Genomic DNA, 24,284 nt, shown 5'->3' with positions numbered 1-24,284 from the left:
ATGAAGGTTAATCTTACTGATTATAATTTAAAAAAAAAAACTTCAGTTAAATGGTATATTTGTTCTACTAAACTAAAACTCTAGTACAAATTTTCTTAAGCTACTGTGCTATTTTGCTTTTTTTCCCCATCAGTGACTGTTCCTACAAACTAACCATTTCATAGTATTTCTTTTAAATGAGGCAGCATTCTGTCTCAGTTGTAGAGTAATTGAGGTTCAGAAGTGAGCAGTTTTTAAGAACCCATGGGTTCTAATAAACAGCATTAAGCTTTTTTTTTTTATTTTTGAAAGTTTTGGAAACAGGAGGAAAAAAGCAAGTATATTAAACTATATACTCCTGATGTTCCAAATGGTGTACTTAAGGAGACATTTATATAACTGTTTTAATTTTGAAACTAAAATAAGAGTAAAATTGTCCAGAAAGGCTATCCTGAATGAGAAGTTACCGATGGATTTATATTCCGTGACAGGTAATTGAATTTCAGATATACTTGTTCCACACAAGCAACCTGCCTTCATTATTAAATATTAATACTATGCATTCATTTTTATATCTTTGCTAGAGAATAATTTCCTCGTTTTGTTTTTTAGTGATGCTTTAGATTCAACTTGATATTTCTATTCTTTTATGAGCTATATTTAAAATGCTTTAAAAATATTGCTATATTATAAGATATTTGATTGGGCTGTGCTGTGAACAAAAATAGCACTATCAATTCTAAACTGTAGTATCACAAGGTTACTTGAAGCCTAAGCAGAAATGAAAACCATCCTCCATTTTGTCTTATTTTTATAGTTTACAGAAGAGGAGAATTAAAATATACTTAAAACATTTGGAATTTGAGAGTTGTAGTGTGTTAGAAACCAATGCAAATATGGAAACATCATTTATAACTTCTAAGAGTGAAAAAGAACCAATCTGAAATTGAATTTGTAGTTTTTTTCTTCAATGGCAAGTTTTAGATGATGAAACGGCTTGAAATTTCTCTTTATTTGATAGTTGTGATTCACTGTTTATAGTTTTGATTCCGTGAGAGGTTTGGTAACAATTTTTATGGTAGTCCAATGTCGACATCAGTTATCTTTTCTTTCCTTTGTTACAGCCCCCTGGTCAGTGTTCTAGGTGCTGTTGTTCTACTAAACAAGGAAACAGTCAAGATTCTTCAAATACCACTAAGAAGGATCATGGGGGGAAATTCAAGATACCCAAAATATATTTTGGGACACGCACACACAAGCAGATTGCTCAGATTACTAGAGAGCTCCGGAGGACCGCATACTCAGGGGTCCCAATGACTATTCTTTCCAGCAGAGATCATACTTGTGTCCATCCTGAAGTCGTAGGCAACTTCAACAGAAATGAAAAGTGCATGGAATTCCTGGATGGAAAAAATGTAAGTAAAGTTAATTCATTTTAAAGAAAAAATTAAACTGAAAAGATTAAAATTATTCAGTATTTAATGTGTTCATTTTATATTTTATGTGTATATTTACAGTGATAATCAAGTAACTTATGAAAATCAAATTAATTGCTAGTGTCGATTTTTTAAAAGTTAATTTTACCATAAGAAAATCTTTATTCAAGTTTAAAATTATGGGCTTAAATTTTTGGTCCTAAAGTTTGGGGATATTTATTTAATTCCTTGAAAATTAATTTCCATTTTAGTCAGATATCTCCTTATTTTCTTCTTTCAAATCTTTCTACCAAAAATAATTAAACATGGATGTTATATGAGGATATAAGTGTATTTAAATGATTTACTCAAATTAGATCTAATTAATTTGTTTTACATATTTAAAACTTTCAGAATGAGATAGTTTACTTAGGCTCTCTCTGAGTAAATTTTAAAATGTTTTTTAATTGGATTAGATGTATAATGACTATATTGTCTCATAATTCTGATTAGTACAAACTTTTCTTTCAAAAATTAAATTACTAAGGAAAGATATTTTTTTATGGTTTTAAAGTTTTCAAGGAAAATCTAGAATAATACGAATTTTGGCTAGGTGGAAACAAAGAAATCTTTCTTACTAAAGACTTGATTTTTTAAATAATATTTTTGGCAGTATTAGTTTGGTAGTCTGTGTACCAATTTGATAACTAGTTTACTCTAAAATTGAAGTTTTACAAGTCTGGAATTATACCCAGAAATTATTGGTGAACCATAAACTGGTAGTGCATGAAATGATTTCAATGTATTTTGAAAGTTGTTCTATCTTTCATGAGTATTTTGTCAAACATAGTTGTTTCTACACAAAAGGCTAATAGCTATAGCTTCTAGAGTTTCATTTAATTGATATATATCATCTCCTACTATATAAATGTGAATAGATTATTTTGTATTATGCTTTTCTTTCTCAATGCTTTCTTATTAGATGGAAATTTATTCAAGCTTTATTTGGAGTTATTCAAAAGATGCTTCAGTAGATATTCAAACATGAGAATATAAAGAATAAGTACTAAGGGGCTTCAATGAAAAAACTTAAGTGACTTATTCAGAGCCAGGAAAATAATACAGAATTATTGAATCCAGACCACTGTTGAAGTTCTCTGGGCATATCTGTTTCCATATAAGTTCTTTTTAACTAACTGAGGAACTGTGAAATGTTTTCAATCTGGATATTTAAAAAGTTCTATTCAAGGAGAGATGAAATATTAAAATATCAAATGCTAAAAAAAAATAGAGAAAAGGCTCTTCGTAATAAAACTCTATAAATTTTATGGTTAAGTAAACTTGTTTCAGTAAGTGGCTGACTGATACAACTGAATTCCTCAAATGCTTGCAATTTGTTTTTTAGCTATAATGCAAGTCTATGCAAGAAGACTTACTGGCACTGTCATTATCTTTTTACTACTTGTTATTGAGAAAATTATTATGTAATTTATTATGAATTTTCATCTCATTGGTAAAACCAATTATAAAATTTGATTATGTATTGAAAGCAAATAGTCTTATTTTATGTAATCCTCTAGAATCCTGCAGTGCTGGTTATGTTTTTTGAGTGATCTTTACTCTCATAAGTTTGAGTCATGTAAAAATAAAAATCCAATAGCTTTGAAAGTTCAGAATTTTTCATTGGCCTTTAGTTTCTGTTGTAATGTAGACAAGTCTTTTATTTTTGAATATTAACAATATAAATAATGGAAGATATCTCCTTGTGGTTGTTTTGAGCTAATTCTGCCTTAGAATGCCTAGCACATAGGTGTACATGAACATTCTTTTTCTTGTTCTCAAGCCCTCAGGGTAATTTGGTATTGTAATGAGGGCCAATTACAAAGTCTCTAAAGGTGTCTATGTTTACTGTGGCTGAGTTACCAAACCAAAATGATAAGTGGATAACCGACAGTTTGAGTGAAAAAGAGTTTAAAGTGTGATAACGCTTCAATTGACAGACTCCCCTCAGGGTTGTATTACACTGCTAAAATGGATGAGCTTTTCTGGTTTTGCTATCAGCCTGCACAAGAGTGTCATTCTAAGTGCCCTTAAAGTGTAAACTTTCTGATTTTTTGGCTTGATCCAAAGGCACATGTGTTTTTGTTCACTGTTTCTTTTATGCTCCTGTACTGGAAAAGCGATGCACTTATCTGCTAAAAGTTAAATTTTGTTTCAATTAAGAAAAAAATAATCTTAACTAGTTCTAGAAATAATTCTAAAAGTTATTTTAGGTATGAAAGAATATCTATTTTTTGTTGAGATTTAACAGACCATAACTAAAGACTCTAAAGGCACCTTAGTTAACATTTTGTAAAATATATAAGCTTTCAGAATAGTGTGGAAGATACTGGGAATGAAGAAATGGTGAATGTCGTATTATTAAACTCATTCTGTATCAGACTCAGTATGAAAGATACTTGGCATATCTCCACCTGTCTCTGGACCCCAGAATCATAGATTTCAGAGCTGAAAGGAACCTTAGAAGTGGTATAATCAAAGAGTCTGAGGAATCTTAAAAGGTTTCTGGTTTAACTACTCTTTTGATGCCTCGCCACGTGAGAACAGTGGACCTTGAAGGTTGCCCAATGTCAGACAATTAATTAGCAAGAAAGGAGGCAAGTTTTCCAACTCCTAACCATTGCTATCTTTACTACAGTAGAAACAAAAATAAAAGATGGCATCATGATGTGAGGAAGCTGACATGGCACGAACGATAAAAAAGAGTAGTAGAGATTAGCCAAAGTAACTGAAAATAATATAGAAAATAAAGCAAATAAATAAGGCTAGGTGAAATTTTCTCCTAATTTTTATTTTTAATACCTTGGTGGATCAACAAGTGGCTTCCCCTAACACGACTGAATACAAAGCTTTAGGAGAACTAGTAGCCCTCAGCTGATCATGCCTTCTTGTCCTTGGATTTGCTGACGTGCTTTTATAGGTTATGAACTTTTTATGCTTTATTCTATTTCTAGCAATTTCTAGGTACTTTTGTGTAATGATGTGTGAATGTTTTAAAAACAGATTTGCCCTTTGCATAGTTCATAGATAAAAATACATATATATGAGTGTGTGTGTGTGTGTGTGTGTATAAATCTATACATATATTTATATATAAACCTATACATATATACACACATACATATATGTATGTTCCCGCCTCCCTCTCACTAGGTAAGTACAGCAAACTGGGAAAGACAAATATTGGATTTCAAAATGACGTATAATTTTTTTATTGATGCACAGAATTAATAAATATTAAAATGCCTTATTATTCCACCATTTATTCTCAAATGACAATTGAAAAAGAAAAGTAACATATACGTAGTTAGACACTCACAATTACAGAAAGACATTCAATGAAAAGAGAAGATCTCTCTTTCCAGCTCTTTTCCATCCCCTTAAACTTTCAAGGAAACTACTGTAACATTTTAAGTGTATTCTTCTAAATTATTTAAAATATGTATTTTCTATAATGTGTACATATTATAGTCTTTTAAAAGCTTAAACACATCAGCACATAGACAAATCTAACTCAATTTTTAAGGGTTATATGTTTGGTATATATTTGCTAGAATTTATTTGACATATCCCCTGTTGGTAGACATGTGGCTTATTTCCAATTTGGGGGCTATTAAACAGTGTAGTATATATTTTTACATTAATGGTGAAAATTTCGTTTTGTAGTTACTGACAAATTTCCTATGTACTTCTAGTAGGAGTAGAAGTTTTACTTCTACTCACTTTATATACCTTTTAACAGGATATGACACACCTTTCCTAGGATTGGATTTTATCAAACATCTTAGTTTTTGATTTGTGTATGTTAAATTTTTTTTTACTTCCTATAATAGAATGACAAAGGACATTAGTAGATAGTACAAGAAAGAAGTGCAGTTTGTGCAAATTACTGTTGAAACTTGTTAGCATGTTCATACAATGTAAGGTTAAATCTTGCCTAGAAAGCATAAAAAATATAAATCAAAACAAGAAGATTCCATTTTTTACCATTAAAATGCACAAAGATAAGAAAAGAGAATATTAGAGTTGGTAAGATATGGAAAAAGGGTAATGTAAAATGGTATGCATTTTCTGGAGACTGGTGGTATGGATTTCAAGCAACTTAAAAACACTTGTACTCTCTGATCCCTAAATACCCTCTGATCTAAAAATATATACTAAGGAAATATTTAAAAATAGGCATAAAGATGCTCATTGCAGCATTATTTATAAAGCAAAAATTGTAAACAGTCTAAATGCCCAATAGTAATCCAGTGTATATGTGTGGACAACAATGAAAAAATACTTAGTGATATGAGAAAATATTTCTGATAGGATTTTTAATAAAATTGGGTAAGAGAAAAAAGCGATCCCAGTTTTGTAAAAAATGTTTACTTATTTTGGCTAAATGGTCAATAATCCTCAATGCCGAGGGAAAATTTGCTTTGTTCTCATTATTTTAATATTGGGTTGCGTTGTAGAGATATATCCATATATACATATGCATAAAAGGAATATGAAATGAAATACATCAGAATGTTAATAGTTACATTCTTTGTATGATGGGATTATAGATAATTTAGGGTTTTTTGGAACTCTTGTACTGTCCAGATATTTTGTAGGGAACACTCTTAACTTTATTGTTTCCTCCAGGGCATTTCTCCCTCCTCTCCCTTTCTCCCTTCTTCCTTTCTTCCTTCCTTTGTTTTCACTTATTTATATTTGATTAAGTAATACCATCTCAGTGACTCAGATAGAAAAGGTACAAAAGTGTCTGTAGAGTAAAACCTCTCCCAGTCCTGCCCCCAAGTCATCTGGGTCTCATCTTTGACAGCAACTAGTGATACCATTGTTGCTCTTGGGTATCCTTCCAGAAATACTTTTGCCTAATAGCACTTAATCAGACTTTTTTTTTTTAAAAACATTTTATTTCTATAATTGCTAATTTTACTTAGAATTTTTGGAAACATTAGTAAAATAATAAATTTTATCTGAAAGAACAAGCGAAATAGACAAGGAAATTCACTCAGGGCAATAACAAAATAGTAATCTTGACAGATATTCAGTATATTTGAAAACAAAATAAAGTGACATTGCCTTAAAAATATGTAGAGGTATCAACAGAAAAACAGAAAACTCCTGAAAGAACTCAACTCACTATTCATTGTCTTTTGGTTACAGACACAGAAACTGACAACAAAGCTACAACAAACATACTTTTAAAAATATGTTTCTCAAGTTAACTTGGGGTATCTTGAGCTTATGCTGATCTAGAGCTCTATCTGAGTCAACTAATATAGTTATTCTAAATGGTTGTGTTATAGATGTGTTATACTCTGTCTCTTTTGTAAAATCTTGTGTTGTGACTTTAATATTTCTAAAATTCTGAGATAAACTTGTTTCATTTCCTCTGTTCTAGTATTGGTTCACATTTCAGCTGTGCATGTTTGTTTTTAGGGGAAATCCTGCTATTTTTATCACGGTGTTCATAAAATTAGTGATCAACACACATTACAGACTCTCCAAGGGATGTGCAAGGCCTGGGATATAGAAGAACTCATCAGCTTGGGGAAAAAACTAAAGGCATGTCCATATTACACAGCACGAGAACTAATGCAAGATGCTGACATAATATTTTGTCCTTACAACTATCTTCTAGATGCACAAATAAGGGAAAGTGTGAGTAGATATGTAAAAATTAAAGGGACTTTTGCCTACTTATTGGGGTATACGTGATGAATGTAAAAGCTTTTAGATGTTTTAATGTCTTTCACTTTATTTTTTGCTTTATGTTTATGTAAGTGTATAAACAGATTATATTCTAAGGTGTTTTTAAAAACTGAATTTTAGACACCGTCATTTTAATTTTTGAAGTAATAAGTACCTTTAAGGACCTAGTACTGAAGTAGAATTATAACAGGGTTTTTCAGCCTCGACAGTAATGGCATTTGGGGCTGGGTAATTCTTTGTTGAGGTGGGCTATCTTGTACATTGTAGGATGTTTGTTAGCATCTCTGGTTTTATACACTAGATGCCATTATTACCCTCACAGTTGTCACAATCCAGAATGTCTCTAGACTTTGCCAAATATCCCTCGGGGTGCAAAATTGCCCCCATTTGAGACTCATTTAACCCATTCATAACTATCACTTTATGAATAGTCAGAATTACTTTAAAACATTTATCTGAAGAATCTATGTTTTGAAGAATTTACATCAGGAGAATATGCATACTATGCAAATTATGCTGAACTTTGAATAAGTGAACTCTGGATACAGCATTTGCGTTTATTTGCCTGGTTCTTAGAGACATCCGGTTGTTACAGCATAAAACAAAAAGTGAATCTGGTGTATTCAATTGTTATTTCTCTCTTTAGATCTGACTGCCCAACTCTCATTAGCTTTCTATAAGTTCGAAATTAATAGGCATTATGTTCAGTACACCTGCTATCCTCTTATTTGGTTGCCCTTCAGCTAGGTCTCTTTCCTGAGCCACTCTAAGTATCAGTGCCCGGTCAGCCTTCCTAATATTACTTTTGCATCTTTCCTATGGCTTAAAAATCTCATATCTTTCTTTGCTCATTGGATAAAGTCCTTATTTCTTAAGCTTACTCCCAAAATGATCAGTAGTCTGACCTGGATCTGCCTTTTCAGCCTTGTCTGCTACAGACTCCCAAATTGAACCCTTAAAAAAATTGCCTCAAGGTCCCCTGAGGATTCCTTGTTCTTTGCCGTATCTCTGCTTTTTATGACATATGGAAATGCCCTACTCTTTCTTTGTCTATCCAATCCAAATCCTACTCATCTTTTAGACCCTAATATATTTCTCCCATGGTTCTTTCTCAGTCATCTACAGCCCTCTGTATATTAGTGTTTCTTCAGAATAACTCAATGGCAATTGCTTTGTAACATTTTGCATTGGTCAGGATTCTTTCAAATACAGTTGACACAAACCCAGCTTCAACAGAGCTTAAGAAAAAATACTTGACTGACTCCTTTATGTCTTTATTCTCAGGCAGATTCTTCCCAATGGGAACAAAGATAGCTTTAAACCGCTAGCTTTTTTCTAGCTAGGTAACCTGGAAAAAAGAACATGATTTCATATTAGTCACTCAAAATTAACTCTGGCCTATCTTGGATCTCATATCCATTCTTAAACCAGTCATGACCACAGAGGGATGGAATACTTTATTTAATTGACAAGCCTGGGTTCTGAGCCTACCCATGTCATGAGAGTGGTGATGTCCCTTGATTGACAGATTAACAGTCCTACCAACGTCATATGGGAGTTGAGGAAGAGAAATTCTTAAAATGAAGAATTGCAGGAAAGACTGAAATGAAACAGATACATACTGTATTATATTAGTATTTTGAGTCTTGAATATTTTATTGTTATCTTAGTTTTGAAAGTTTTTATTATGCTTTTAGAATTATGTTGGAGATCTCTTCATAGTGGGATTTTTATAACCCTTGGTGTAGACAACTGTATCTTGATCTTGGCTCACTTAACACATATTATTTGGTTGATAGGCTTGCAAAGTATTTTGAGAGTGAAAAAAGGAAAACTCTGTGATGTTGAGCTGCTATTTGTCTGGCCTAAGTGCATGTAAAGTTTTAAGACTGAGAATCAGTTGCTTATATAGTTGGACTTGTGATATTGGCCTGTAGTGTGAAATTTTAAATGAAATATCTTGCCTATTGCTGTTAAATCCATTTTGCTGAATGTTTTACAGGAAAACTCTTTTATCTTGTAGATGGATATCAATCTGAAAGAACAGGTTGTCATTTTAGATGAAGCTCATAACATTGAGGACTGTGCTCGGGAATCAGCAAGTTACAGTATAACGGAAGTCCAGCTTCGGTTTGCTCGGGATGAGCTCGATAGTATGGTCAACAACAATATAAGGAAGAAAGACCATGAACCCCTGCGAGCTGTGTGCTATAGCCTCATTAAGTAAGAACATATGTCTTTCAGTGTCATTTGTGCTGCCTTTGTATTAAAAACATGTCTTATGATGCCAGAGTATTTTACAATTAGTAAACTTTGACCAGGCTCCTTGGGAAGTGGATTGTTCCTTGCCAGTTAAACTTAAAGATAGGCTAGTCCAAAGTTTTGTCTTCTTCAAAAGAATATAATGAACATATTGATCGTTTTAAAACTGATAATTGTGAATCTTATTCCTATTTTAACAGGATAATTTAACAGGCCGATAGGATGTATACAAGATAATGGGCTGAACGTAAACTAAACATGGTATTAATTAACGTATTTTAAAATTCTGGATCATGGCTTTAATTTATCGCTTTATCCTACAATTTGAGTAGGATTCTGGTTTGAATTTCATTTAACTGAGATTTCAATACTGTAAAATAACAGATTTGGTAATTTTATTGAAATTTACATTAGATAATTTCCCTTTCATTAGCCTTTACATTGTTGATCTAGAATCTCTTTACTTTAGGAAAAACTTCCCCTGACCATTTACTACAGTGTTTTTCAGTTCCCTTCAGTGTTTTTTTTTTAATTTGAATGTTATACGCTTACATGTTTGAACAAAAAAGATTTACAAATTTATGCTGTAAAAACCTCCTGCCCACCCATCCCCCATCTGCTTTCTTTCTGTCCTCCTGAACAAGTTTAGCATTTAGTGCATATTTTTGCAAAAATGAGCCAATATCGATACTTTCTCTTATCTCTCCTTTTTACCCAAATGATGGCATGCTATGCATACATTTTTTTTTGTCTTCTCCATTTAAAAAATATACTTTATTTTGTAAGAACCAGTTTAGTGAGGTATGATTGACACACACAAAGCTGTAAATATTTAGTATCTACAAACTGATGAGTTTGGAGATAATTATACATCCATGAAACCACTACCACAATCTTGCCATAAACATAGTTATCACCTCTAGGAGTCTCCTTCTGCCTTCTTCATTGTTACTTTTTGTGATAAGAACACTTAACATGAGATATACCCTCTTAGCAAATTTTTAAGTATTTAATATTGTTAACTGTAGGCACTGTACTTTATACATATATTTTCCTGTATCTTGCTGTTTTTCATTTAATATATTTTGGAGATCTTTTATATCAAGACCTAGAAAGCTTTCTCAGTTTAAAAAAAAAAGTGTTGCCTTGAATTTCATTACATGGATGTACTGTAATTTCTTTAACCAGCCTCTGATTTGTAGATATTGAGGTTGTTTACAATCTTTTGCTATTACATTGCTGTAATGAATAACTTTGAACATATACTATTTCATATGTCTGAGAGTAGATCTCTAAGACAATTTTTAGAAGTGGGATTCTTGGGTCAAAGCGTAGATCTATATGTAATTTTGATAGATAGTTCTAAAGTTTACACAATAGATGAGTGAGTGGAGGACTAGTTTATACGCATATCAGCAATGAGAGTCTGAATGTTTTTTTCTAGCCTGATGGATGAAAAGTAGTATCCCCACGTACCTTTCATTTACATTTCTTTTAATACGAGTGAGATTAAGCATTTTTAAGGTCCATTTATATTTCCTTTTTTGGTCACCTGTTGATGTCTCTGTCCTTTCTTTGTTCTTATTGTTATGGTTCTTTCTCTTATAGATTTGTAGAGAATTAACCCTTTGCTTTTGATAAGAGTTGTAAACACCTTTCCCCACATTTTATCACGTGCTTGTGTCTTTCCTTGTGGTATTTCTGCCATGTATAAGTTTGTCATTTTTATTTCACAGTGTAATTTGTTGAAAGAGTTGTCTATAGTTGCTAATTCTATTTTCTCACTTCCCATTCTTTTCTCATCCATCCCAGTAGTGTTGCTATCTGCATAATTCTACCAAAACTATTCTTATCAAGGGCACAAGTGGTCCATAGATTGCCAAATGCAAATATTTTTCTGTTATTTTACTTAGTCTCTCAGCAGTGTTGGGTGTTGTGGACTACCACCTCTGTGAAAAGGGTTTTTGTCTTAACTTCTGTGAAATAACAGAAAATATATATATTGGTCTTTGTCCCTAGCTCCTGACACAGTGCTCCTAAAACCTTTGTAATTTCCTAATTGATAAGAGTTCTAAAAGCATCTTTTGTTCTACTGCTTAGTCTTTGACCCTAGTTCCTGACAGAGTTCCTAAATCCCTTGGGATTTCCTGGGTAATGAGACTGTGTTTTGTTCTAATGAGGGAATCCTTGCTGGGCTCCTGAATGGGTCTGGTCACTAGAAAGACCAAACTATGTTTTTTTGTTTTTTTTTTAGATTCCACATATGAGTGATATCATATGGTAGTTTTCTTTCTCTTTCTGCCTCACTTCACTGAGAATGACGATCTCTAGTTCCATCCATGTTGCTGCAAATGGCATTATTTTATTTTTTATGTCTGAGAGGTATTTAAAAACCATATTTTAGAAGCTTGGAACTTTCAGCCCCACCTCCCCTGTGGGAAGGGGAGAGGGGCTGGATATTGAGTTAATGTTCAATCATGCCTTTGTAATGAAGTCTTCATAAAAATACCAAAAGTACAGGATTCAGAGAGCTTCTGGCTTGATGAATCTATCTGTGTACTTGAAGGGTGGCGCACTTCACCTCCACAAGGACAGACGCTTCTGTGCTTGGGACCCTTCCGGACCTCACCCTGTGCATCTCTTCATCTGGCTGTTTATCTGTATCTTTATTATATAATAAACTGGTAAACATAAGTGTTTCCCCGAATTCTATGAGCTGTTCTAGTAAACGATCCAACCTAAGGAGGGGTCATGGGAACCTCCAATGTAAAGCTTCTTGATCAGAAGCACAGATGACAACCTGGACTTCTACAATTGGCATCTGAGCTTTAGGAGGGGACGGACAGTTTTGTGAGACTGACTGCTTAACCTGTGGGCTCTGTGCTACCTCGTTAGTGTCAGAATTGAATTGAATTACAGGACACCCAACTGGTGTCTCAGAGAATTACTTGGTATGGGGGGAAAACCCGCATGTGTTACATGTGGAGACCAGAGGTGTTAGAAGTGAAGGAGTGAGAGCAGAGCAGCCACACAGGACTGTTTTTTCCTAGGCAGCTTCTATAACATTTTCTGGTTTTCCTCCTCCTCCAAGTTCATTTTTTTCTGTTTCTTTTGATAATTCTTACTCTGTTGGATGTCTAAATGTTGAAGTGCCTCAGGGCTTGGTTTTGGAACCTCATTTCTTTTCTAGTGCTGGACTCATAACCCTATGGCAATGCTGGTGAGGCCTGAATCTGTGTCTTCCCCAACCTCTTCCTGAAGTGAATGCTATTTTCCGATACCCAGCAGTACTCAATATCTCCGTTTGGACACAAAATTTCAACTTTCCAAAACAAACCTCCTTCCCTTCCCCTACCTACTTCTCCCACCTTCCCTGTCTTGATTATCTAAGCAAATTGTACCAACCAGTTTCTCAAATCAGAAATCTAAATATTGCCCTTGATTACTGCCTCACCTCATTCAATTTACCAGTCAGTTTTATAAATGCCACCTACACAGTATATCCCACATCCTTCATTCCCACATCTGTCATCCCAGAGCCATCTCTCACCTGGAATGCTGTAACAGCCTCTTAAAAGGTTTCTCCTTTCGTTCTTGCCTTTCTCCTATAATCCACTCTGGCTTAGAAACTAGAATCATCTCTTAAACACCTAAAATAGATTCTCTCTCTCTCTTATTTAAAACCCTCCATTTAGAATCTTCCCATTGCACTCTGAATAGAATCCAGACTCTTATCCTGGCTCAGCATGATCTGATTCCTGCTTATCACTCTAACAGTGTGATATTATTGCCTTTTGCCCATTGTGTTGCAGTTACATTGGCTTTCTTTCAGGTCTTTAAATAAGCAAAATTTGTTAATCACCTCAAGATCTTTGCAGGAAGTACTCCTTCTGCTTGGAGTACTCTTTTTTTCTGATCCTCCCATGACTGGGTACTTTTGGTATTCAATTGTTAGAATAAATGTCACCTCAGGGAGACAAGAAGGTCACTATTTTGACATTCAAATTAAAGTAGCAATTAGATTACTTTAACCCAATTTATTTTCATTATATCACTATCACTACCTGCTATTTTCTTATTCATGTAGTTGTTTCTAAATTTGTTTCTGTTTCCTTTTAGTAGGACCTTACCTATTTTATTTACTGCTGTGTTTCCACTACCTAGTATAGTGTCCAACATAATGACATAGTATAGACATTTAAGCTCTCATTCGATGTACAAATGTTTGTGTGTGTATAAATGAATATATTTATATATTTTCTAGTAATTCCCTTGTGTTAATATGTAACACTATAATTTCTTTTAGGCTTTTTTGTATTTCCTTTTATGTGCAGTTTGGGATAAGCTCCTAAGACATGACTGTCAGCTGGAGAGACAGTCGAGTAAAGCAGTGAAGCAGTGTGAATCCACAAAACACAATTGGGGAATCACGTGCACGTTTCTCTTTTCTGAATAAAAGCTTACTTTCTAGCTGTATATTGACTTTGCAAAAAGAAACATGCATGTTGTTTAAAAGATGTATTAATGAACCCACATTTATTTGCAAAGAGCTTCAAGGGATACAAGTCATTGTATCACATTTCTCTTTGTTCTGTTGAAATAGGGCACATAAGGATGATACTGGTTGATGGAATTGCTTTATTTTATTCCAGTTGGTTAGAAGCAAACTCTGAACATCTCATGGAAAGGGATTATGAATCAGCTTGTAAAATATGGAGTGGAAGTGAAATGCTCTTAAATTTATACAAAATGGGCATCACCACTGCTACTTTTCCCATTTTGCAGGTAAGATTTTTTTTCTACCTGTGGAAATCATTTCGTGAATTAGAAATGATTTAATAGAGAATGGTTAATCTAGAGTAGAAAAAAAGGTGGCAATTTAATTGTTTTAAAATTTAATTTTATTATGTAAGTTTGATAATCTTTAAGTGATGTTGTAAATTATGGATGAAAAAGTAGCATTATTAGTTTGAAGGAAATAAGGCTTAAAGGAATTAATTGCTTTGTTTAAAGCTAAAAGAATACTTTTAGGTTGTAAATATATTTTGTCAATTATAAAAGTTAAAAGTTTGGAAAACAAAAAGATAAGAAATTTGTATTTTATTCTCTTTAACTTAGAGGTTATAAACCTGACTGTATAGATATCATGGGTGGGATACTGTGAGCCTTATGAAATTATATTCAAAACTTTATGAGTATGTACTTTTGTACATTTTTCTGGATAGAGGCTTCATGACATACTATTCTTAAGAGTGTTTGGTTCTTGCAGATAAGAATGTTTTTCTTTTTCTGTTCTTATTTATTTATAGTAATTGACTTTACTTTTTAAAGTTTTTTTTTCAGGTTTACAGAAAAATTGAGCAAAAAGGACAGAGTTCTCATATACCACCACTCCCAGCCACACACACACACACACACACACACACACACACAGATACTACAGATTCTCCTATTGTTAACATCTTGCAATAGTAGTACATTTATTACAATTGAACCAATAGTTACGTTATTTTTAACTAAAGTCCATAGTTTACGTTAGCGATCACTTTTTGTGTTTTACAGTTCTGTGAGTTTGGATAAAAACATAAAGTCATGTATCTACCATTATAGTATCATATGGAATTGCTTTCATTGCCTTAAAGATCTTCTGTGCTACAGTTGTTCATCTCTTCAACACACCTTATTTCCTCTGCTGAACCTTTGGCAGCCAGTGATTTTTTTTTTTTTCTGACTCCATAGTGTTGCCTCTTCTAGAATGTCATACATTTGTGATCATATAGTTTTGTGGTCTTTTCAAACCGGCTTCTTTCACTTAGCACTATACATTTAAGGTTCTTCCATGTCCTTTTGTGGCTTGATGGCTTGTTTCTTTTTATTTCTGAACTATATTAATTGCATGTATATACCACAGTTTGTTTATCCATTTACCTACTGAAGGACACTGGTGGTTTCAAAGTTTGGGCAATTAGGAATAAAGCTGTTATAAACATTTATATGCATGTTTTTGTACGGACATGCTTTCTTATTTGGGTAGATACTTAGGAACATGATTCTTGGGCTATAAGGTAAGACTAGCTTCACAAGAAACTGCTAAACTGTCTTCCAAAGTGGCTGTACCATTTTACACTCCCACCAGCAGTGAATAAGAGTTCTTGTTGTTCCACATCCTTGTCAGCATTTGGTGTTATCAATGTTTTGCATGTTAGCCATTCTAGTAGATATATGGTAGTATCTCATTGTTATTTTAATTTACAGTCCCCTAATGACATATAGTATAGAGCATCTTTTGACATGTTTATTTTCCATCTATGTGTTTTATTTGGTGAGGTTATCTCTTCAGATATTTTGTCTACTTTTTAACTGAGTTGCTTGCTTCTTGTTGAGTTTTAAGAGTTCTTTATATATTTTGTGTACAAGACCTTCATCAGAGAAGTATTTGCAAATATATTCTCCCAGCCTCTGGCTTGTTTTTTCATCCCATTAACAGAGTCTTTCACAGAGCATTAAGTTTTTAGTTTTAATACATGTCAAATTTTTTTGTTTGATGGATCATGCTTTTGGTGTTGCATCTAAAAACTCATCACCAAACCCAAAGTCACCTAGATTTTCTCCTATCTTTTCTGCTAGGAATTTTGTAGCTTTGCATTTTACATTTTGGCCTGCTGTCCATTTTGAGTTAACTTTTGTGAAGGGTGCAAGGTTTATGTCTAGATTGATTTCTTTGCATGTAGTTGTCCAGTTACTCTATCACCATTTGTTGAAAAGACCATCCTTTCTGCACTGGATTACCTTTGCTCCTTTGTCCAAAGAGCAGTGATTATATTTGTGTGGGTCCATTTCTAGGCTCTGTTTTTTTCCATTGATATGTTTCATCTGTTCCTTCATCAGTACCACACTGTCCTGATTACTTGATTTCCCTTTCTCCACTCTCCATTCTCTCAGCATAATTATATTAATATTCAGTGTGCATATCATCATGTATATATATTATCATTGCTCATGGTGGTGACATCAGGTAATGTTATAATTATGACTTATAACTATATAATAATTCAGGCATTTGGGTGGCATAGCAGGTCTTTTATGCTCCTTAAAAACCATTTGGTGCATTTTTATTTAGTTCATTACTTTTGAAGGGCATTGAATAAAACCCTAATTACCTGAAGAAGTAATCAACCTCCTAAATGTGTAACTTATTATTAAAATGTCTTTGACTCTGAAGAGGATTTGGGAATATGTGGGAATTCAAAACATACTATTAGCACTGTGTATTAATAATGTTTGCCTAAAATTTCAATGAGTATTTCATTTAGGTTTTATTATAGTTGTGAGAAGTTTGTTTTTCACCCTTCCCCTACTCCCCAGTAACTTAATATGGTAATTTGTTGTAGGGACATTTTTCTGCTATCCTTCAGAGAGAAGAAAAAGTGTCATCAATTCATGGTAAAGAGGAGGCAAGAGAAGTACCTATTATTAGTGCTTCAACTCAAATAATGCTCAAAGGACTTTTTATGGTACTTGACTATCTTTTTAGGCAAAATAGCAGGTAAGTGAAGATATCTGATCTGTATTTTTCCTCTTAAAAATATTAGCCTTAATGGGAGCTAAATTACTGGCACAGATTTAGACAATTAATATTAGTTATCAGTAAATAAAGATATTTAATTAATTCAGCATTAAGTTTATAGGCTTCTATGACTAAATTTAAGTTTTAAATATAATTTAGGTATGTTTCTTCCAGTATCAGAAAGTCTCTTTTTTTCTTTAATATATTTTTATTGAAGTATAGTCAATTTACAATGTTGTGTCAATTTCTTGTGTACAGCACAATACTTCAGTCATATAGGAACATACATATATTCGTTTTCATATTCTTTTTCACCATAGGTTACTACCAAATATTGAATATAGTTCCCTGTGCTATACAGTATAAACTTGTTATTTATCTGCTTTATGTATATCAGTTAGTATCTGTAAATCTAGAACTCCCAATTTATCCCTTCCCACCCTCTTCTTATTTATTGCATAAAGCCTCTAATAGTGAAATGTGGAAAATGAAAAGCAATCAACTCCCCACACACTACCCCTTAAGTTATAGTACTACTTGGTTCCAGTTTTATTTTAAGAGGTTTTTTTAATGATAAAATACACATAACATAAAATTTAACATTTTTTAAATGTACATTTTAGTGGCATTAAGTATATCCACATTTTTGTGCAGCCATCACCACTGTCCATTTCCAGAACTTTTTGTCATCCCAAACAGGAACTCCGTACCCATGAAATAATATTTCCCATTTCCTGCTTACCACAACCTTTGGTAACCTCTTTCCTACTTTTGATCTGTGGATTTGCCCTTTCTGGGTTTCTCATGTAAGTAGAATCATACAATATAATGTTTTCAAGGATAATCCGTGTTGTAACATATCAGAATGTCATTCCTTTTTCTAGTCAAATAATATTCCATTGTATGTATATACCACATTTTGTTTATCTGTTCTTATTAATGGCCATATGGATTGTTTCTACCTTTTGTCTACTGTGAATCATGCTGCAGTAAACACTGATATACAAGTATCTGAGTCCCTGCTTTCAGTTATTCTGGGTGCATACCTAGCAGTGGAATTGCAGGATCATGGTATAATTCTATATTTGACTTTTTGACGAAACAGTGTACTATTTTCCAAAACAACTGCACATTTTACATTCACATAGTTAAGCACAAGATTTCCAGTTTCTCCACATCCTTGCCAATATTTATTATTTTCTGTTTTTTGGATAATAGCCATCCTAATGGATATAAAGTGATATCTCCTTATGGTTTTGATTTGTATTTCCCTAATGGTTAGAGATGTTGAATACCTTTTCATGTGCTTATTGTCTGTTTGTATATTTTCATTGGAGACATGTCTACTCAAGTCCTTTGTCCATTTTTGAGTTGGGGCTTTTTGTTATCGTTGTTGTTGAATTGTAGGAGTTATTCTGCTGATTAATCCTATATCAGATATACACTTCAGAACTATTTTCTCCCATTCTGTGGGTTGTCTTTTCACTCTTGATAGTATTCTTTGATGCACAAAAGATTTTTAATTTTGGTGAAGTCCAGTTTATTGATTTTTTTTCTTTTGCTGCATATGCTTTTGGTATCCAATAAACATGGCCAAATATGATGTCTTGGAGATTTTCCCCTATGTTTTCTTTTAAGAGTTTTATAGTTTTTAGCCCCCAGTATTTTTATAAAATTCTCTCCACATATTGCAGGGTTCCTGACTTGAACTTTGAGTTTTGATCTCTGTAAGGGTGAAGATAACAGTCAATATTATTGTGAGGACATGGTAGAGAATACCGTAATTTTTTCTGTTTAAGCTTAGGTGTTTATAGCCTCTTACTGAAAGAAATTATAAGCTGGATGGAATCACAGAGATCATCTGGTTTAGTACTTTTATTAAAAATAGATGAAGACTGAGATCCAGATTTTAAAGGAACTTGAAAATTTTGTTAGTTTCTGAAACTTACAGTAAAAATTGTCTTTCTGTTTTCTCATGCAGTAAGAAAGTTTAACCCACTTTTGAGTTTCTTTAATAATAATATTGCTACCTATTTTGTAACTAATGATGTAACTAACATAGAGTGCAAAGAGCTCTGGACTGGGCTTTAGGAGGCCTGGATTTTGATTCTGGCTCTGACATGATTTATGTAATCTTTGAACACAGGGATGGGAAGTGATAAAGTGTGGATGTTTAGATGGTATCTAATCTTGTACGAAGGGATTGACTAAGGTTTAATGACTTATTTTCTAACAGAATTACTGAATTTAATTATTGGTGGCGGTTGTTGGTGGGGACATTGTTATCTAAAGTTTTGCCATTTAATTACCATTTTATTTTCATTTAGATTTGCAGATGATTATAAAGTTGCTATTCAACAGACTTACTCTTGGATAAATCAGACTGATACTTCAGATAAAAATGGGTTCCTTGTTCTACCAAAAAATAAGAAACGTTTACGACAGAAAACAGCAGTTCATGTGCTAAATTTTTGGTGCTTAAATCCAGCTGTGGTAAGCTTATCAGGCAGTAAATGAAAACTGTCTTCTTGCTCAATACCAACGATTAAATTAATGTGTTTGACTGTTTTAAAGATGATTTTATGTATCTAATATTGTTTCCCTTTAGGCCTTTTCAGATATTAATGGCAAGGTTTGGACGATTGTTTTGACATCAGGGACATTATCACCAATGAAATCTTTTTCATCAGAACTTGGCGTTACATTTACTATCCAACTGGAGGCTAATCATGTCATTAATAACTCACAGGTTAGTTTTGTTTTGAAGGCTCCTAGTCTTTACCTCAATATAATTGTCTATAAACAAATCAAAAGATGCCTGAAGTACTAGCAAACAGATCCTGATAGGAAATCCAACATTTCAGTTTTAGAATAAAAGAAAATTTGTCAGCTATTTGATAGTGTTAACAAAAGGAAATACGAATAAATAACATTGCTTCAACCCAATAAGTAAAAATGTGCACTTTGGGTGTAAAGACTGTATTGCACTTTCCTCATTTAAATCAGTTTTAAATTTTTTAATGAAAATGAAAAAGAAAACAAAAATTCAACTTTTTTTAACCATAATTCCTAATTGTATAATTATTTGTTTATGTTTCTCTTCTCTGTTAGACTACGGTATTTTCTGATTCTTATTTTTATATCCTTATCCTTCCACTGCACCTAAACCAATACCTGTATTAGTTAACAAGTGTTCAGCACATGTTTGAATATCTGAAATGAATTAGAAGTATTCTTATGACTCCTATGACTTAAGATTTTAATTTTTTATAACAATGCCATATAAATGTTACTTCAGTTTTCCTAGGAACATTTGAATTGTCATTTATCAATCTGCCTTCTGTTTCTTTTTTAAAGTGGTTGGCTACACGCTTAATACCTCCTGTGTGGCTAATACAGTTCTAGTTCTTTATAAAGCTATAGTTTTCAACCAAGGAGTATTTGTGGGAACTACTGGCGTTTAGTAGGTGAAGACCTTGAATGCTAAATTCCTGTAAATGAGAATTATGCCTTCCAAAAGGCCGGAGTGCTCCTGTTTAAAAGGAAAAATATGTGTTCCACATTTTCAAATTGTTTTCTTTAGAGGCTCAAATAAATCTGAGAAGTTATTAATAAATTCAGCATATACGTTCTCAGAATAACATCGTATAGGTACTATGTGCTCAGTCCAGTGCACAAAAATCCATTTAAGCTGTAATGTCACTGAATTAATAATAATAAATGTTCAGCTGGATCCTGTTTTAATATTTTCCCCAACGTTTAAAATTTTTATTTTATGTATTTGTGGTAAAATAGACATACCATAAAATTTTACCATCATTTTTAAGTATATAGTTCAGTTTTGTTAAGTATATTCACATTGTTGTGTGACCAATCTCTAGAACTTTTTCAACTGGTGAAACTGAAATTCTATTACTATGTAATTCTCCATTCCTCTTCCTTCCCAGCCTCTGGTAGCCACCATTTCTGCTTTCTATCTTTATGAATTTGACTACTCTAAATGCCTCAGATAAGTGGAATCACAAGGTATTTTGTGATTAGTTTATCTCATTTAGCATGATGTATTCAAGGTTCCTCCATTTTGTAACATGAATCAGAATTTCCTTCCTTTTTAAGGCTGAATAATATTCCACTGTGTGCTTGCGTGCTCGCGTGTGTGTGTACCACATTTTGTTTTCCACACATTTGTTGATTCCCTGAACTTTTTATTTAAGAAAATAGTAACTTGAGAAAAGTGGGAAAATGGTATTAATACAGTGAGTATCTTTATACCTTTCACCTAGATTCATCAATTGTTAACATTTTGCATATATATATATATATATATATATATATATAGGAGAGAAGAGCAATATTGGAAAATGTTAATGATCACATTATTTTGAATAAGCTATTAGAAAGTAATTTGTTGATATGACACTTTGCCTTTAATTAATTTAGCATGTTTCTCCTCTGAACAAGTATATAATTCTGCATAACCACAATATCATCATACTCAAGGAATTTAAAATCAGTACATATCAAGAAACACATAATATCAGTTTGTCTTACTACTTACTAGTTGATCATTTGGTTTAAAGTTGATTAAACTGGTGTTCACTAGATGTCATGGTGCAAAATGTACCTCAGTCTCATACATTATTTCAAAATATAGGACTAATACATTTCTCAACAATCTGAAGTTTGTACTATCTTCAGAATACTAATAAAGTTTGTACTTTCTCTTAGTCAAATTGACTATACTAAGGGTAGATCTGTGTGAATGCAGAGGAATTGCATAAAACTGTGAAACTGGTGGGTCTCATTTTCAGTGGCTGTAGATTTTTGAGCATCAGTGAATTTGTGAAACACTAGTTCCTGTCGTAGCTGAGTCTTAGGGATTTACCTGTAGCAGATCATGTCAGCCCTCACCTCTATTATTTTTGACTCATTTCTGATTTTTTTCATTATCCAACAAAATTTGGTTACATGCTTAATTTTGCAAAGCTATTGATAATTATTGGTAAGTAAAACCTGTTTTTCTTTCATTGTAAGACAGTTCAGTGGCATACCTGAAGTAAAATGTCTATAAATTAAATCTATACATAATTAATTAAAGGTAATAGGAAAAAACCCCAACAACTTAAAAATAAATTTTCTCTAAACTCATTGCTTGATCTTCTTTTGGCATACGTGTATTTAGGTTCCCAACTAAATGCTAATTTGCCTGCCTAGTTTCGGCATTACTCTGATACTGACATACTTATGTTCCAGGTTTGGGTTGGCACTATTGGGTCAGGCCCCAAGGGTCGCAATCTCTGTGCTACCTTCCAGCACACGGAAACATTTGAGTTTCAGGATGAAGTGGGAGCACTTTTGTTATCTGTGTGCCAGACTGTGAGCCAAGGAATTTTGTGTTTCTTGCCATCTTACAAGGTAAGGGGCTATTTGTTGTTTCTTTTGCCTTTAAAAAACCATGTGGGATTACCATGATACGCCTCCTAGGATCCGAAGCAACAGGGGAATTACAGTTTTCTAAACATCATATATTATTTTACTTGCTTATTGATTAAGATACTGCCTAATTGTTCTGTCACTGTAAGACTAAAAGTCTTCAAGCAGTGTTAGTCATATAAGAGAACTATTTTTGTATATGTGATTTTTATTCTTAGGGGCAGCTTAATATTTTCATAGTTAAAGGAAAAAGGAGCATTATTTTTCACTTTGATAAATTACACTTTTGAATGTTTCAGTAATCTGAATCTAAAGACAGACTTTCTTTGTTGTCCATCTTTTTACCTCATGTGTTTGGCTGAAAAAAAAGAATTTTTTTCTTGTTTTTAGAATTGCTCTGATTTTTAATTTTTTTTCTAGAGTTAAATTGAGTTATAAAGTGTATTTTAGTCCTTCTAAATATTCAAAGCATTAAAACCACATATATAATTCTTGAGAATTATTTCATACTGTAACAAAATCTAAATTCCAGAGTAGAAAACTGGGATTCCCTTTTCTTTTTTAATAGGAAGTTGTTGTATATGTAAGGACAGTAGCATAAGTAATATATTTGAATGGCAATATTGATACTTTTGGTTCTTCTGTTGTCTTTCCATCTGTATACTTACTGCTACGGTCTGAATGTGTACCCCTCAATTTCATATGTTGAAATCCTATCCCACCAAAGATGATGACATGAGTAACTGGCACCTTTGGGAGGTGCTTAAGTCATGAGGACAGAATCCTCATGAATAGGATTAGTGTCTTACAAAAAGATGCTTCAGAGAGGTTCCTTGTCCTTTTCCACTACGTGAGGACACAATGAGAATGTGCCAGCTATGAACCAGGAAGAGGGCTCTCACCGAACATGACCGTGTTGGTGCCTTGATCTTGAACTTTTCAGCCTCCAGAACTGTAAGTGATAAATTTGTATTACTTAAAAGCTACCCAGTTTCTGGCATTTTATTAATAGCAGCTGGAATGTGACTGACACATTTTTTGTTAGCCAAAGATGCAGTCAGTTAGTCCTCCTGTAGATAAATTAAAGGAACTTCTTTCAGAACAAATTTAATCAAGATAGTTTTTTTTTAACAAGAATATCTAAAAATAAAATAGACATAAACATATTAAAAATTCTTAATAGAAAGCAACATTTATTCCAGAGTGTGAACATCTACACCAAAGATTGTGTAAAGGAAAACTGATAATTAAGCTTGGAATTAAAGAAAAGCAAAATCTCAACACGTTAAGAAAACCTTTTATATTTTCCAATCACAGTCACAAAAAGTGAATCAGGAAATGCCCAGTTGAGTAAATGAACAATTTTACTTTTGTTAGGCTTCAAAGACATGGTAAGAATAAGTATTTATATGCTAGGAAGTAGCTGGGTATGTTTTTCTCTTGGTGTATATAGAGGAGAACCAATGTAAAGTTACTTAAATAATATAATTGTCATTGAAAAAGTTACACTGGAAACGAAAACAGCCTGTTGTTCAACAATGCACCACACCTTCTGGTACCTGTACTTTCAAATGATTTAATTTTCATTGGCCAGTTTTAGTACTTTAAAAATATATTCTTTTTTTTTTTTTAGTATGTATTTTTGTTATTGAAGTATAATCAGTTTACAATGTTGTGTCAATTTCTGGTGTACAGCATAATGTTTCAGTCATACATGAACATACATACATTTGTTTTCATATTCTTTTTCACCATAGGTTTCTACAAGATATTGAATACAGTTCCCTGTGCTATACAGCATAAACTTATTGTTTATTATATATATATATATATTAGTATCTGCAAATCTGGAACTCTCA

At 32.9% G+C, this 24,284-nt stretch overlaps 1 protein-coding gene across 1 annotated transcript in view; it reads left to right on the top strand.

The window, feature by feature from the left end:
• The window catches only part of BRIP1 (BRCA1 interacting DNA helicase 1), a 132,908-nt gene that overhangs the window by 40,701 nt on the left and 67,923 nt on the right, over positions 1-24,284 (top strand). The window contains 8 exon segments of the mRNA XM_074342692.1: positions 1,104-1,394; positions 6,891-7,112; positions 9,187-9,386; positions 14,078-14,210; positions 16,817-16,971; positions 19,320-19,485; positions 19,601-19,741; positions 22,246-22,407. Coding sequence (XP_074198793.1) covers positions 1,104-1,394; positions 6,891-7,112; positions 9,187-9,386; positions 14,078-14,210; positions 16,817-16,971; positions 19,320-19,485; positions 19,601-19,741; positions 22,246-22,407 — 1,470 coding nt within the window.

Source organism: Camelus bactrianus, chromosome 16 (assembly GCF_048773025.1).
Source record: "Camelus bactrianus isolate YW-2024 breed Bactrian camel chromosome 16, ASM4877302v1, whole genome shotgun sequence".
In the NCBI taxonomy this organism is placed as follows: domain Eukaryota; kingdom Metazoa; phylum Chordata; class Mammalia; order Artiodactyla; family Camelidae; genus Camelus; species Camelus bactrianus.
Note: the sequence above shows the minus strand (reverse complement) of the source record. Positions and strands in the feature narration are given on the sequence as shown.